This window comes from Diorhabda sublineata, chromosome 8 (genome assembly GCF_026230105.1).
Source record: "Diorhabda sublineata isolate icDioSubl1.1 chromosome 8, icDioSubl1.1, whole genome shotgun sequence".
Classification (NCBI taxonomy): domain Eukaryota; kingdom Metazoa; phylum Arthropoda; class Insecta; order Coleoptera; family Chrysomelidae; genus Diorhabda; species Diorhabda sublineata.
Genome location: NC_079481.1, coordinates 15,882,276 through 15,898,949, shown reverse-complemented (window position 1 = coordinate 15,898,949; position 16,674 = coordinate 15,882,276). Strand labels below are relative to the sequence as shown.

The following is a 16,674-nucleotide window of genomic DNA, read 5'->3' as shown; positions in this document are numbered from 1 at the left end:
CTGGGACATCAATATATAGATTCTACGACCTGAAAAACGCTAATCTAACGTGTTTTTAATGTTACGAACTCAACCACCTATATAGAAGGTGAAGCCAGTCCTGTTCTAATATGTTATCGAAGCTAATACATATTTTTTTGCTTGTCAACTTTTTTTTGTGACTGTTTTAATAAAGACAAATTTTAAAAAGTCATTTTTGTTTGTTAACGGTAATCTAAAGATTTTAATAATCCAAAGTTTCCAGAAAGCGATATATAAACAAATCAGCCGTAAATTAGGCAAATTAGTCAAAAATTTGATATCATAGTAAATAACTCGGGACAAGTGAACTAAATGGTACATTTAAATAAATTAGTTAAGTGTGTACAAAAGTATTAGTGAATAGTTTAACGTGTAAGTGATAGTGAATAGTTGGTGTAAAATAAATTACATCGTGTGTATAAATTCATCCCAACGGATTTGTGATAAAAAACTGTCTACATAAATAAGAACATTACATTATTATGATGATATTATACCGGGCAGATACGAAAGTGTTCAATTGTGTCTTAATCGAAAACGGATGAGAGCAAAAGTACCAATATTACGATGATTGTATTATATTTTAAAACCCCTATAAAGTTTCGTCAAAAGAAGCTGCCACTAAATTTTATCATCAAAATTCATTAACGCCACGCCTCTTATTACAAAATAACTCATAATATTTTTTGCCCAAAGTTTTATTATTGTGTGGATTTTGATAACAATTGATAAATAAATCTAAAGAGTTTGTATGTATATGCACTTCAATCTAAAAAAACCACTATGTCCTCCTTTCGTTAAAGCTAAACTTGACATTATCCCACTACTTTTTTTACACTTTTAAAGCATTGATGAATCCTACTATTTTAGAAAGTTTCTAGAAAATTCATTATCCACTTGCGATCTCAATCAACCCTAATATGTCGCCAACTTTTCCTCAAAACCCACAGTCGTCGGTGTTTTCCATTTTTATTTTCATAAGCTGTCATAAGTGACAGTGTACCTTCAGGAACCCTGTGAGTATGCAAACTTTGTTCCTACTTAGATCAGTATATTAGACCTTGTGTGGTCATAGTTTCCGAGGAACAATTTCGAATGTCTAACATATCAATTTCGTTGAGGTTTTCTATTTTCTTCAGTTCTGCTTTTGAATGATTCGCTCCTGAAAAATAGAACGGTACTACCACTTTTGTGGTTTACAAGGCATCAGAATACTATTAATAGATTCACAGTAATGTAAGTAAATATAAATAACATGCTATATTTTTTCCACAGCAATATTTGATTTCTGTACCAATAACCTACCGTTAGCCTATGCCGCAGTAGTTATAAATAATACATTTTCAAATGAATAAATATATTTTCTTTATACAGGCGAATAAAATGGTTTTAAGTGAATTATTACAAGACAGAAACTATGAAATAGTAGTTATACCATTTAATGCACAAGGTGAAGGTCCAGTCAGTCCTCCTTGCACGGTATATGTGGGAGAAGCAGTACCAACTGGGGAACCCAGGGGGCTACAAGGGGAACCAGTTTCTTCTACAGAAGTCAGATTAAGATGGAAAGCGCCGCAACAACATATGCAAAATGGAGAATTATTGGGTTATAAGGTAAATAATCTTCATAATATTATCACATTTTAATTGTATCATTAACTCAATCTAGTACCGTTAATAATTTATATAATGCTGTTTGGCAGATATTTTACATTGTTCTCAACTCTCCACAAGAACTAGACGAAGGGAAAAAATTAGAAGAAGAAATCGAAGTAGTTCCAGCATCAACCACTACGCACAGTTTAGTTTTCCTCGATAAATATACCGAATATAAAATTCAAGTATTAGCCTTCAATCCAGCTGGTGACGGACCCAGAACACAACCAATAAGGGTGAAAACTCTTCAAGATTTACCAAGTGCTCCCACTAATTTAACATTTTCTGAAATAACTATGAATAGCTTAATTGTTTCCTGGAATCCACCGAGAAAACGAAATGGGGATATTGTTAGCTACATTGTCACATATGAAACTGCAGAAGAAAATGAACGTAAGTAATTAAATATTGGAAAAAAAGGATAATTTCATAATGGACTATTCTTTTTAGGTTACAGTAAACAAGTAAAACAAAAAGTTACCACAACGTATCTACAAGTTCAAAGTTTGGAAGAAGAAGTTACGTATACGTTCAAAGTGAAGGCGCAAACAATCGATTACGGTCCTCCTGTTGCGAGTAACATCACAACAGGACCACAAGAAGGATCGCCTAGCACTCCAAAGGAACTGAGTTTGGTGAAAACTTTATCAAGTATCGAAATGAGATGGTTCAACGGACCCACTGGGAAAGGTCCCATACTAGGATATTATATAGAATCCAGAAAAAAAGGTATATACACTGCGGCCCAAAAAGATTTTTATTTGTGGCACTGGGGATGTTGATCTATTAATACCACTTCTTTGTGTGCGATCGGTTTTGCTTTAGTTTTATTTACCCTATATACAAGTGAAATACGAATTATAACTTTATTGCCGGTCACTTCTAACCTCTCTCCCTCATGCCACTGCTAACAGCTTGTCTTTTTTTGCGGGCCGTCTACCTTTGATCTTCTTGCCGGTTTTCCAACACTAAAGATCTAATTACACTACACCTCCTTTCCCTTATTGAAAGGCACTAATTACATTACAAAATACTAAAAATAATTAAACTCTTAATTAACATAATTGTCCAAATGCTTGGGTAGATGTGTGTTACGCCTAGATCTATTATTTGTTTTATTTACAAAAGTCATATGTGTCAAGCGGCTTAACCATATTAGAGTTCTTAATGAGAAGCTTGAGATTGCGTTCTATGACTCTACCATTATTTAATTTTACTCTATTAGCTCTAGGTTTATTCAACTTTTGAATGATCTTACCAGATTGCCAAGCATTCTTGTCTTGATTCTGAATTCAACTTTTCACCTACTTTAAACTCTTTAAGAACTTTTGAACCTGTATCATTGAAACTTTTCTGTTTTCACCCTATTTGCCTGAGACAATCTTTCACTTTATTCCTTTCTTTATTAAACAAAGTAAAAATGCTGGAGATGGAAGATTTTTATATATTGGGGTTGATCGATATTCTAACAGACAAAGATATGGATCTTTATTATCATAGTCACAATTTTTCAAAAATTGAATAGCATTCTCTACACTGCCATTAGATTGAATTTATTGTGTTTAATTTCCGAATCCTTGACAAATGTTTTAAAAGTTTCTGAGCTAAAAGTAGTACCATAATCCGATCTTAAGAGAGATTTATTGGTCTAGTTTCGATGAATTTTGAATAATAATCACCATGAGATAGGTTTTACTGTTAAACTGATAGACATCTGTTCCTAGACAGGTCCAGACCTTATCCGGCACATCAGGAGGAATAACTAGTTTCTTAGAATTCGAGTTTCCAAAACTTAAATATGTATGACAATTATTTACAAATTCCTCTATCTCAGAATTAATTTTGTCTGTACAGGACCCCGAACTCCAAATCAACTTGTTCTCCTTCTTCATAATTAGCATATTCCTGCTTTATCATATCACTTATTATTCTTGTACATACTCTTTTTATTGTATTTGTTATCGATACCCTACGATAAATGTTGTATTTTAGTTGTTGCTCTTTTTATGTATAAATGTAATGTAAACTGTTTTCTAATCATGGGGTATATTTTCACCATTTACGTATACAACGTAAGGATTCGAAGAGTTTATTTATTCCATTTTTTATTAGTTCAGCATTAATCCCATCTGGACCTGTAGCTCTTCCATTTTTTCGTTGCTACTCTACATTTATAACTACTGTTGAACCTATTTGTATCTCTACTTCTTTAATTTGTACGTCTGTGTTTGCTGACTATATTCAGGTCTATTCTTGGTCAGTAGTGTACTATAACATTGAACCTATTCGCGTGCAGGTATTAGTTTAAGTGATGAGTTGGCCTTTCCGTTGTTTCCAGTTTTGTTAAGCAATTTCCATGTTTCAATGCACTGTTGCACCCCATTGTACGCCTCTTGACGTTTTCTCTTTTTTTTCTCTATAATTTTGCTTTTGTTTCAGTATGATTGTATTTATATCTTCTGTGATCTCCATTGTTTGTAATCAACCATCTGTTTTCGTCCATCAGTTTTTCCTTTTCCGACTTCCACCAATATTTATTAATTTTTGGCATTTATATGATACCTAGAGCTTGTTTTGCAGCTGTTCTAATGCTGTTTACTATATTGTTATAGATCCTGGGGTGTATGGTTTACACCATTTATGCATTAGCATTTTATGAAATATTTATATAACTCAACCATTTCTTCCAGATGACATGAGGTGGCAAACTGTTACTAAAACTACAAACGGACCTCTTCAAGAGTTTACGGTACTATATCAGAGCCTTTTGCCATCAACTTCTTACAAATTCAGAGTAATTCCCTATAATAAATTTGGAATAAGTTATCCTGCATATTCAGATGAATCCGTCTTAACACCATCAAAACTGTATATGGAATACGGATATTTGCAGCATACTCCATTTTACAGACAGACTTGGTTCATGGTCGCTTTGGCAGCTACTTCTATTATCATTATTATCATGATAATAGCTATTTTATGTGTAAAAAGCAAAAGTTACAAATATAAACGTAAGTTTTTTTTATTTATCATAATTTTTTTACTCTATTAGATTTGGTTACTTTAAAATATTCAATTATTTCTGTATAGATCGTTCAATAAATACATTTATCCTTTTTTAGAAGAAGCTCAGAAAACTCTTGAAGAATCCATGGCTATGTCAATCGGCGATCATCAGGAACTTTCAATGGACTATTACCGTTCCCGTAACGGTAATGCCAGTAACAACAGTCTTTCAAATCTCAACAAAAAAGGTACATTATCACGTAAACCCCTCCAACATCAGCCTCCGCCTGTAGTTGGTAAATCTCCCCCTAGACCCTCCCCTGCATCTGTACCATATAATTCGGATGAAGAGAGTTTGAAAGGCTACGACGAAAATCCTGATGACAGTAGTGTCACTGAGAAACCTTCCGAGATGAGTTCTTCAGATTCTCAGGTAAGATAGTTTTTCAAATAGGTGATTCAATTGTTGGTAATTATTTGCCTGCTTGGGACTAAGTAAAGCTTTACTTTTATCGAGATAAATAAGTATGTAGTTTAATTTTATTAATATATTTCACTAGTTCAAGCATCAAACCATAAAATATTACTACAGAACTAAAAAAATAAAAGTTGCAAATAACTGATTTTTTTTATTTTATTATTACAACTGTAAAACAGAAACGGCAATTATGTATGATTAGGTCCATTTGAAGTTGTTTTGGATTTTATTTTCGTTGTTTCAATTTCTCATTAATAGAAATTATAAAATTGTATTGAAACTTGAGGAAATAAGAAACTTGGATTTATAAACGCTCGCGCTAACGCTCGCTTTCGAGTTCGTGTAGGAAACTATTTATAAAGTTTTTGACCCTCCTCTGTGGCTAGGAATTTAATTGGCTGGTCCTATGTGGACTAATTAGAAATCCATTTTAACAAAACCACAAAATATTTTTCGTATTTAGACATTTCTTTTGCATGATTTAAGAAAAATGTCGTCTCTGTTTAATTTTTTTCAAGTTGAATGAATACAAATAACACCAAGGTACGTCCTACCAGGAAAATATGTAAAAATGGTTAAATTTGGTTATTGCCGCTGCGCATATGTTGTAGTATGACCAGAATACCTGTTTACAATAACTAGGCACTGGAACACCAGCGTCCCAATATAAAAATTGCCCATCTCCCAGCGCCAACTTGACGGGAGCGCGAGAATTTGTGTTTATGAATCATACTTTGATTAATTTATGTTTAACGCGAACGAAAGCGTCAGCGTGTGTGCGAGCGCAAAAGTTTCTTTTATTCTATTTGATTTTATATAATCTTTTGGTTTTGGTTGATTCTTTTGAGTCGATTTTTGTTGTTTGAAGCGTTAACGCCCTCGTTCGCGTTCAACATAAATTAAACAGATTACAGAGTGTGATTTATACACACAAACTCCGGCGATCGAGTTCAATTTCGTGCTGGGAGATGGGCAATTTTTATATTCGATGCTCACGTTCCAGCGCTAATGAAAACTCTTTTCAATTTGAACAAAGCATAGAGGCACAAAATTCCAATGAACGCTTCTACCTGTACTAAAACTAAGTTCTCTGGATCTCCAAACAACATTTTAAAGACAAAGTACAAAAATAACTAGGTTAGGAACAAAATTAACAAATGTAAAAAATTATGAAACTCGAAACAAATGAAACAGACGAAATTTTCCTTCTACCATGCAAATGTTTAAATATTTTGTGGTTATGTGCATTGACATTTCTGATTTAGCGAACTTGAATATTAAAGTCAATTTATCAACTTAGGCCCCCGTTTCCGTTCAACATAAACGCACTCGCGTTCAAGTTCGCGTTGGGATAGGGCCAATTTTTATGTTCGACGCTCGCATTCTAGCGCCTAGCTAATGAAAACAGGTATCCAAGTCAAATGACCACGCATGCGCAGCAGCAATAGCTAAATTCAACCATTTTCTATTTATTTTCCTGGTGTGGAATAACTTGGAGTTAGTGGTGTTCTCAACTTTTATTAATCAGGACCGAAAAGGTATAGGTATGTCGGAGCAGTCTGTGTTGGAAAGTATACAATGTGAGGAGGATCTCGAAGACACGGTGGACATCGCATTCGAAAGAGTAGGCCTTATGCTAAACAGCTGACAGTCCTTAGCCTTTAACGCATTCGTACTTTTTCTGTAGCAACGCTGGTCTCATTACTTAATAGGCACATGTATACTATTGCATTGCGGGCCACTGTTAAGCGTATGTCTGCGTTTTGAAAATGGGTCTTGCCACTGAATACAAAGTGGTTGTTGTTTAGCATCATTTTCGTTCGTACAGAAATTTTAAATAAAGTGGACCAAGTTTGAAGTTAGTGACGAATATTTGTACTGAAAAATTTCATTAAGAGGCACAAACCAACGCAGTTATCTTTGTATTCTATTGTTGAGAAATTTTGTCGCTCTGGCAGAAAGATATGATTGCCAGGGTTTGGTATTGTAGACAATTTTGGGCTATGCTGTACGAGGATCATGATTCCTTAACTATTGCTTGGTTCATATACGAAAAAAACATCCACCTGGTGGGTTACATTAAGGAGCAACTCGTTTTTCTGACTTTGATAGGTCAGTGATTTAAAAGTAAACTAAACAGCGAAAACAATATGTCGATATCTTCTTTCTGGAACGAGATATCTTAAGAAATGTGTAAACGGCAAAATTTTTTCTTCAAATGTTTATTATGGATGGAAAGTTCTCACATTGGCCAACATGCTTAAACTTAAATTTGTGTAATAATAATCTTATTGTTGCCGCTAGATGGCGTTATCTAAATCTAAAGCTAATATGAGAATGAGAACAAATAATTGAATAAACAATTAACAACTTAGATAACTAACTACGCAGTTAGTGGCGTCGTAGGTGTTCGAAATGTTGTCCATCATTTTCTATATATGAAGTCAGTCGCTGACTGGTGGCGGTTTCAATTTATTCCATTGAAATACTTCGTATTTCCTGTCGGATTCCCTTAATCAAATTATTTTTTGTCGCGGGTCAATTGATGAAAACGACATCTTTTATTCACTCTTGTAAATAAAAATCTAAGCAAGTTAGGTCTGGAGATCATCTGGGTGGCCAAATAAATAAACTCACACATTCCATCCACCTACGCTGTTTTTTTGGCAAATATGTAGGTTAACACTTTTATTTTATGCTTTAATTCACTGGCAAACAAAAATAACATTTTTAAATAATGAAAAAAATTTAATACAACTCATTTCATCTCTCTGGAGCTGCCATTTATGTAATTTTATCAAAACAGTCTGCATTTTTGGTCTGTGTTAGTAGCTTTCATGTAATTTGTGGCAATGGATCTTATCACGCCGTAATAACTGCTTCAATTTCGGTCTTGAGATTTGCGTATATGAGCCATGCCCATGTCAACTTTTGGTTTAATTTTTCAATTTCTTTTACAATTTGTCCATGCATTTGTTTGGAGCTTTCTTTCTGTTCCGATTTTATTGTCTGTTTTATTTGTTGTTTTAATCTCGTTAACTATTTTTGTTACTGGTTCTGCCGGATTGTTCTCTTCTATTAGTTCTTCTTCTGGTCTTCTTCATGTATGGTATTTTGGCTTTGCTGACGGTACACCGTTCCCATTTATTGTTATTATTATTTATTTATCTGAGTTTGTTTAATACCATAAACTTAAGAACCTGTAGCAAACCAAGTGCCCCTTGGCCAATTTTGCTACAGGCTTAATCCAGCAGTGGTCATCTCCTGGATTTGATACAGAGGGTAATATTGATCATACAGAATTGTTTGTGGCACTACAAGCTTTTCAATAAAAACTCCACACAAATTTAAGATACAATTTTTGTGCACCACAGCTTACATAAAAAATCAAATTAAAAGAATAATAATTTCGGTTTTTAGATAATTTAATAGCTTCATTGGTTACATTTGTATAATATTGAAGTTATATTGTTACGTAATAGTTACAAGTAGGTAAATAATTGCTCTATGTTGTCGTATATAGAACTAAAGGTGGAAGATTTGCAAGTTGATTTGTAATTTGTTCGCTATATGTAACTTTACACTTCTTTTCAGTGTACCCAAATTCAAGTGGAATGTGGTTTGTATCGAAAAGTTTAGTCAAAAATTCTTAAATAAACGTGTAAAAATGTAAAGCCGTTATCGCACCATTTTATTTTTAATTTTAAAATATATAAAAACACATTTTTAAATATGAATAAAGTCTTGAGGTAACCCGCAGTAATTCATAAATATGCTTGATTATTAATAGATGTATTTAATATATTATCCATTGCATGGCCATTTATTTTCATATTATTTGTTAAAGCATGTTAATTGAACATCTTCAACTTGAATTTAAATAATTACATATTGTTGATGTTCAGTTTTTTATGATTGTATACAAACTTTCCATAAAAAGTTTTAATTTGTATCATTTTTACTTTGCAAAGCAATTTGGTGATACTAAAACAATTCCATTAAAATTCTTTGATATTCCCTATTTTTAAGCTAGGAGGACTGATTTGAATTTAAGTTGATCATTCTGTAGATTCCTCTTAACATATATTATATTTCGATGTATTGTTCATAGTCTATTTTTTAAAAATGAAACACTTAAAATGAAATTTCAATTGGAATAAAAAGATTTAACTCAAATTTCTCGGTTATCACTAAATAAAGTTATGAAAGAAAGAAATTTTAGTTCTCACAAATTATTTTGATTTTTATATGCATTGATAATTAATGTATTACTAATGAAATGGCACAACAAAATAATAAAAATGTACAGAGGAGAAGACTGAATTAATTTGCCAAAAGACCTAGTATGAAATATTTGAGGTTAGATCACTAAATGTAAACCCCATCAAAATTTTATAGATGTTTGATTATCTAACACTCGCCAGCAAATTCATTCTATGAATGTAAATAAATATTCTGATTGTTGTTAAAAGTGTGTTATAAAAAAATTCCATAGAAACACTCCAGTTGAGAAAAATCAAATTTTATCGTAAACCGCAGTTACAGGATGCTATCAAATATGTTAAATTTAAATAAAGTCATTTTTAATTATGACTTGGACAATTATATCACATTTTAATACTTTTCTTAAGATTTTCGTTTTTGTATGGCGGCCACCATATCATTGTGAATTGAACCCTATAGAATTGATTTGAGCTCAAGTAAAAAATGAAGTGATAGCCAAAAAAATACTATTTCTATCTAGTGTTTGGCAATTTTTCACAGAAATAAGTCTGAATTTTTGCGCCGTGGATGAAACATGAGTCTTCACATACGAAACAAAAGGAAAATCAACATTGGACTAAAAAGGGGAAACTGGCTCTAAAGAAGACAAAGACTGTTATATCTACGGGCAAGGTTTTTTGGGATAAGCGTAGGATAATTTTCATTGACTATCATGAAAAAGACAATGCACCAATTCACACATCTGTTATTGCATTGGCTAAAATTAAAGTTTGAATTGCGAGGCTCAGGCACCCTATACGTTAGATTTAGCCCCCTCGGATTAGTTCCTATTCTTATATATTATATTTGTTTCAATCAATCACTAACTTAACGAAGTTTCAAGTTTTATCGTTTTAGTTTCTCCTTATATTTTATTGTGTATTTGAGTTTTTTTTATATATTACGAAATAAGTTTTCTGTGAGAATTGAATTGAAGCTACATCTTAAAGATACTGCCTTTCTAGATTAAATTACGGTTAATTAAAAAAAGCAATAGTTCTTATGAACACAGAATAATATTTAGGAAAAATATGAACAAGAGCTTTTATATGGAAAGTTTGTTTAATCGTTATAAAGAAAAATACATTACAGCTTTTAATTTATTTCATAATCAGTTTCTGTCAAAACATGTGTTCCCGTACTGTAGGGTATTAGTTTACAGAACTGTAATGCTGATCAATAAATATTGCATAGATGGTTGCATATTTAGTGATTCATTTAAAGAAATAACAACTATTTGTTGTATGTACTGCTCAAGAAGATATTTTAAGTTGTTAGAGGCGTTATACCTTCTCAAATTTTTGTAAACAGCATTTTTTCCTTTCGTAACGTTTTTCTATTTTAGAATTTTTACATTTAGAAATTTTGCGCCTTTCTAATCTTACCAAACTCTTTAAAATGTTTCCTAATCTAACAACTGTCCCAAGAAACAAATTAAAAAGTTTCGATATCTACGAGAGGGAACAAGAGTATATGAAAGAACAAGTCACATCAAATTAAAACATAGATTCATAAGTTGATAGTGTGATATGTTTTCACTGTCTCAGCTATCTCACGCAATCTCAATTTACGATTAGATATAACCAATGTGTGGACTTTTTTGATGTTTGCTGGAGTAACATTTTCAATTGGACGATCAGAACGTTCACCATCGTCGGTGTCTGTACGACCACGTTTAAATCCAACAAACCAATAACAAATGGTTCTTTTCTGATAACACTTTTAAAATCAGTGCTGAGCTTGTACAGTATTTTTTTTCACCAAGAGGCAATGATAAATTAACAAACGTGATTGTTTTGAATCCATTGTTCTTAAAATAACAAAAGTAGCTTCACTAATCGAAATTTCATGAAACTCTAACATTTCTTGAAAGTTGGTATTTGATAAACGTCATATGGATTTGAGAATGGCAGCGCCGTCTATGTGTCAGTCACACGACTTATTGAGTTATGTTATATAAACAAGTTTGATCTTATCTATCCAAAAAGTAGTATTGTCTGGTGTTAACTTTAGAAGTTCTCTAAAATTAGATCCTTGAGTTAACATAGTTAATTTTTTTCAATATTCATTCATTTAAAATAAAAAGAACTTAATTTAATTACCTAATTTCATCGTTTCGATAATGAAATATATGTTTGTCCTTTCTCTGGTAGAGTTTCCATCAACAAAGTACATTCGTGACATTTTATCGCAGTAGCAAACTTAAAATACTGAACACATTGTTTTTACACAACTAACACTCACAATTACACTGTCTGACGTACGTTTCGCTAACCAAGTTATAGTCTTCAGAAACTGAAGGCTCCAGAAATTCCAACTTAGCGAATTTCAAACACTGAGTGAGTGATAAATTTAATTAAAAAAATAACTGCTATCACTACGACAAGTAAGGACAATCGGTATATTTATGCACTTTTCTTTACGACACAACCTGGCAGACATCCGGTTTATGCATGGTGATTTCGAGCGATCGAAAAAGAGTAGCATGTGTCAGATAGGCAAAATAAGGGAAGGATTTTAGAGTGACTCGTCTTGTCTTGTTAATATTCGGTGACAGAAGCTAGTAGACTGGTATCTCGAATAGTTTCGAATAATTGACAGAAAAAGATTTAAGTATTGCTTCGGCTTTATTTGTTTTTCGAATTTAATTGGCTCAATGTAGATAGTATTTTTAACGTTTAAGCACCATTATGTATTAACCAATTTGTTCTTCCAGGGCTCAGAGAGTGAGAATGAAAGCATTCGTTCCGATCCCCATTCTTTCGTCAATCACTATGCAAACGTCAACGATACATTACGACAATCATGGAAACGTCAAAAACCTGTACGGAATTATTCCAGTTACACCGATTCGGAACCCGAAGGAAGTGCTGTAGTCAGCCTCAACGGAGGTCAAATTATCATGAATAATATGGCCAGATCAAGAGCGCCTCTACCAGGTTTTTCATCGTTTGTGTAATAAAATTATTGAAAGCGTGTCATAATATTTCGGTAGCTGAAAATTTGATAATATTTTGAATTGAAATGTGAGAAATGGCGGCATGTTTACAACAAAATTTTCTTTCTTTTTTTTCTATGGTATAGCAATAACTTTTATCCGATACAAGTATGTTGCCCCAATGTACTTACGAATGTTTTTATATGTTTTCATTCAGTTCCCATAAATGAATTCAACGATATTTGTATACAAATCTTACCAAATTTCTATAAAATCAACAAATAAAGTCCTAATTTTTTATTAACTAAACTACGGTGTGCAAACTATGTGCATATTAATTAGTTCCATGCAAATACTTTACTATGACGAGTCTCTATGATTATTCTAATCACTTTCTTTCCTCCTGGCCTCATCGTTTTTTATAAATTTCTACCTTGGTTTTCCTTGCTACTAACTCATCTTTAAGGAAAGCTTGGTTTGTTATCAAGACCCAGCTCAGAAAAACCCGACTGGGATTTTTTGAGCTGCGTTTATTCCACTGTTAAAAGTGGGTTTTTGCTAAAAATTATTTCTGAATCAGTAAATTCCATCTATAATATCTTGAAATACTATTTTACCTTTTCAGACGAAAACCTTGATGGTTTCTTTTATTAGAATTAAATAAACAATAGTCATATATGAGGTACTCAGGTGATAGTTTATTTAAGAATATTTGAGGCGCCTAGAATCAAAATCCGCCAAGTTTATCTCAAGAAATTTTCGGAAAAGTTGAAAAAACTGACCAATCATACGAAATTATTAATTTTCTTACCAAAAAATCAATAATTTTTACTTTATAACAGAGACAATGTATGATCGCGATCCCCAAAATAGTTTCATAAATAACAGGTATCCGCCGGGAAGGTATACTACTTTGTTTGTTTATAATTTTTGATTATACGAGGATGGATCTTAAATAGGTAAATATTTTATTTAATGTCATCAATGGAATTCAATATCAGATAAATGTCCGCCTCTGTTAGCCTCACAAATGCGAGCCCTTTTGAGCACAATAGTATTTTTATGATAAAGGCAGAATCAAGCTTTTTTTGAAATAATTAATAAAAATATTATTAATCATATTTTAGTTCTTCATCCCCACTAAAACTACTCTCTAGAAAATTGGAATATTATTATTCCTGATAATAATGTCAAACGCATTTCTTATATCTAGTATATATCCATTTGTCTCTTAGCTTTCTTGCATCTCGGGATGTGTTTCCATATTTCTCACAGTCAGGTGTACTGTCAACGTGATCTTATTTTCAGGTCTCTCGGTTTTTCGATGTGTCCATTTCACCAGTAGGGGAGTTAATTTCGTCTGTTTCTTATAGCTTTTGAGCTATCCGTAACTGCTTTTTTAAATTCTTCTCAAAAGTCTTTAATTCTTTTGTCTTTTTTTTATCTAGTGAGATTCAAATTTTGTTGCATATGCTGTTTCATCGAATTTATTAAAGTAGATATTAATTTTGTCTGATTCTTATAGCTTTTTAGCTATCTGTAACTGCGTTTTGAACTTCTTCGCAGAAGTCTTTAATTCTTGTGTGTTTTTTATCTAGTGAGATTCAAATTTTTTTGCATATGCTGTTTCATCGAATATATTAGAGTAGATGTAATAACTTGAATTTTTTTCCTTTATGTCTGCAATCTCATAGCTAAAATGTTTATATAGTATGAAAACTTCTTATAATATAGGTACACCAGGCTTCAATTACTTTTTTTGATATTTTGCTTATTGTTAACGTTATGTCAATATGTTTGTTTTGTTTCCCCATTGTTCAAACAAATCAAATTCAGTTCTGCTATCCGTTGTTTGACCCATATTTAGACTAAGCGATTTATGGAAACTAAATGAAATTATCATTATCAAATTTCTTCGTTAAAAGCAGTATATTCTAAAACAATGCTTTTCGATATATGTAAATTATAAACATGTCGTTTTTATACTGTTTCCTTATACTTGAATTTATTTTGTTGGGAATGTATTCAATTATAATCGTGTCAGTATTCCTTAGTAATCATTGTGATCTAATTACTTAGCTAATCTTAGTTTTTAAAGTATGTATGTATAAAGTATGTAGTTGTACAAGAAAACACGGATTATTGATCTGTTTTTCAATTACTATTTTGATGGAAACAATCTCAATAATCAAACTTTTAATTTCCACAGTATATTGAAAAACAGTTTCTCGTGGTGCAATTCCTGTTACAATTTTTTTAAGCGAAATAAGTAATTTTTGGACCAAATAGGCAGTTATTAAGTGATGCGATCTCCTATTGAGATAATTTTATTTTTAGTCTTTAGAAATATTATCAAATTTTCGAATTTTTATTAGTAATTCTACAAGACTTGAACGTTAATTAAAATATTAGGAACTAATTACACCTTGTAAATATCACTTTTTATTGCTAGGAAAATAAAATTGTTACTCTTTTTACAACTTTCAAAACAAATTATATTGTAAATATATCACCACTTAGTTATATGTACCAGTCTTTCTAATGAATGTTCCTAATAGTGTTCAAAATTACTATTTTTTTTTATATTTCTTATTTGCATTAATACATACATCGATTAATGAGTGCTCCAAGCTAAATTTAGTTTCATTCCTCAAGAGTGATACAACGATTTAATCTGCATATAGAGCCGCTCCTTATTGATTTTCTTTTCAATCAGTTCAGTAATATACAGTAATACTCACTAATAATTGTTGCTACCTTTTCCAAATAGTCAATGACGTTTTTACTTGCTTCGGACTACTTTCTATGGGCGCAGTCACCTCAGATAACTGCCGTTTTGATTTAGGTGGTGACATATCTATGGTAACAATTAGACACAAATTATTTTTGAAATTTTGCCTAAACAGTCTCAAATAGCGTTCTGAATTATATTTTCGTTGTTTGTTCTTACTTCACTGTAAAGAAACGCAGCAACTGTTGAGAAATATGATTTTTCATGCTCATTAAAAATTTTTTTAACACTTTCATATCTGTTATATCTTATAACTTTTAATTTCACGTTGCTGTGTTCTTTCGCGATTTCGAGGACTTTCTCTTTTTTTGGTGCAACCGCTTCTTTTGGATTGACAATTAACGTACTAGTCAATAATGGTTGGTTTGCCTAGAGAAGAGTCACGGTAATACCATCCAAAGAAAGCATTTGCTTTAACGGTTATTTAAAAAAACTCTAGGTTGTTTACAAACGAAAAAACAAATTCAACAGCTGTCTTTGGAAAGATGGGACTTCAAAAGAGGAGTTTGAAAAAGTAATTTGTGATTATTATTATTTGTCAGACCAGGACTTATTAATCGATTGTATAGTACATATCAATTATGATTCTTTTCAATGATATTGTACTTACAACCCACCATAAACTACTGTTCTGATATGCATTTACTGAACTTAAACTTTCATTATGGCGGGCAGTTATAACTAATAGAGTGATCCTTTGAAGTCACTGAAAGGATTTATAGAAAAAGTATGGCAAACTTGACTATGCCTTTTGAATTAATTCCCTTTCTGATTCAAGTTTATTCTTTTACCTAGTTTATTTTTTTGTCGATGTTATCTAATTGTATGGAACATTCTGTATAAAGAAAAACAGAAATATTGATGTTTATGCTTGAAATTTTCATGAACCGTAACTAATACAACCCCGGTGTTCCTTAACCAGATACGATCTACGTACACTTAAACTAGGTCGGTTTCCTGAGTTCTTGAAAAACAATAGAGGGTTTGAATTGATTTTTCATCAATTTTCAAATGAACTAGTTCGTCACAACGCATAGCCCCTCCAATTCCTAATACTAGAACAACCTTTATCATCAAACATAAATTATCAGGTGCCATATCCAGGAACTCGCAATTTTGCATTCACTCCGCTGCGCTCCGCCTCGCAACTGCAAATATTACTCGTAAAAAAATATGCACTTTTAATTCATATGATATAATATACTATTTCACTGGTTTACCTCTCATCTGAGAAAATCTTTGCGACAGAAATTGATTGTTTATCAGCTATTAGATGTTTAACCCATTAATACCCAGAATTATGAACTATTTCTGAGATGATTAAAATAAGTGTTTTTTGTTAAAAATGAACCAAAATATGCCATAAAAAATAAACATAAAATTGATTGAGTTATATTTTTTAATTTTGAGAGTGGGTCGCTAGTGACGACCCTTTGGACACTTACAAAATGAATAGAAAAAGTCTAATATATTTTTTTATTTAACAAAATAAAAGAAATGCGCTATTAAAATTTTTACACG

At 31.9% G+C, this 16,674-nt stretch overlaps 1 protein-coding gene across 2 annotated transcripts in view; it reads left to right on the top strand.

Annotated features, from left to right (window-relative positions):
• The window catches only part of LOC130448166 (protein sidekick), a 582,707-nt gene extending 567,589 nt beyond the window's left edge, over positions 1-15,118 (top strand). For both annotated transcript variants that reach the window (XM_056785411.1, XM_056785410.1), the window contains exons 22-27: positions 1,396-1,635; positions 1,725-2,070; positions 2,128-2,406; positions 4,368-4,688; positions 4,800-5,116; positions 12,141-15,118. In XM_056785411.1, the coding sequence (XP_056641389.1) occupies positions 1,396-1,635; positions 1,725-2,070; positions 2,128-2,406; positions 4,368-4,688; positions 4,800-5,116; positions 12,141-12,383 (1,746 nt within the window). In that variant the 3' untranslated portion in view covers positions 12,384-15,118. The remainder of the gene's footprint in view (positions 1-1,395; positions 1,636-1,724; positions 2,071-2,127; positions 2,407-4,367; positions 4,689-4,799; positions 5,117-12,140) is intronic.
• Positions 15,119-16,674: the final 1,556 nt, after the last annotated feature.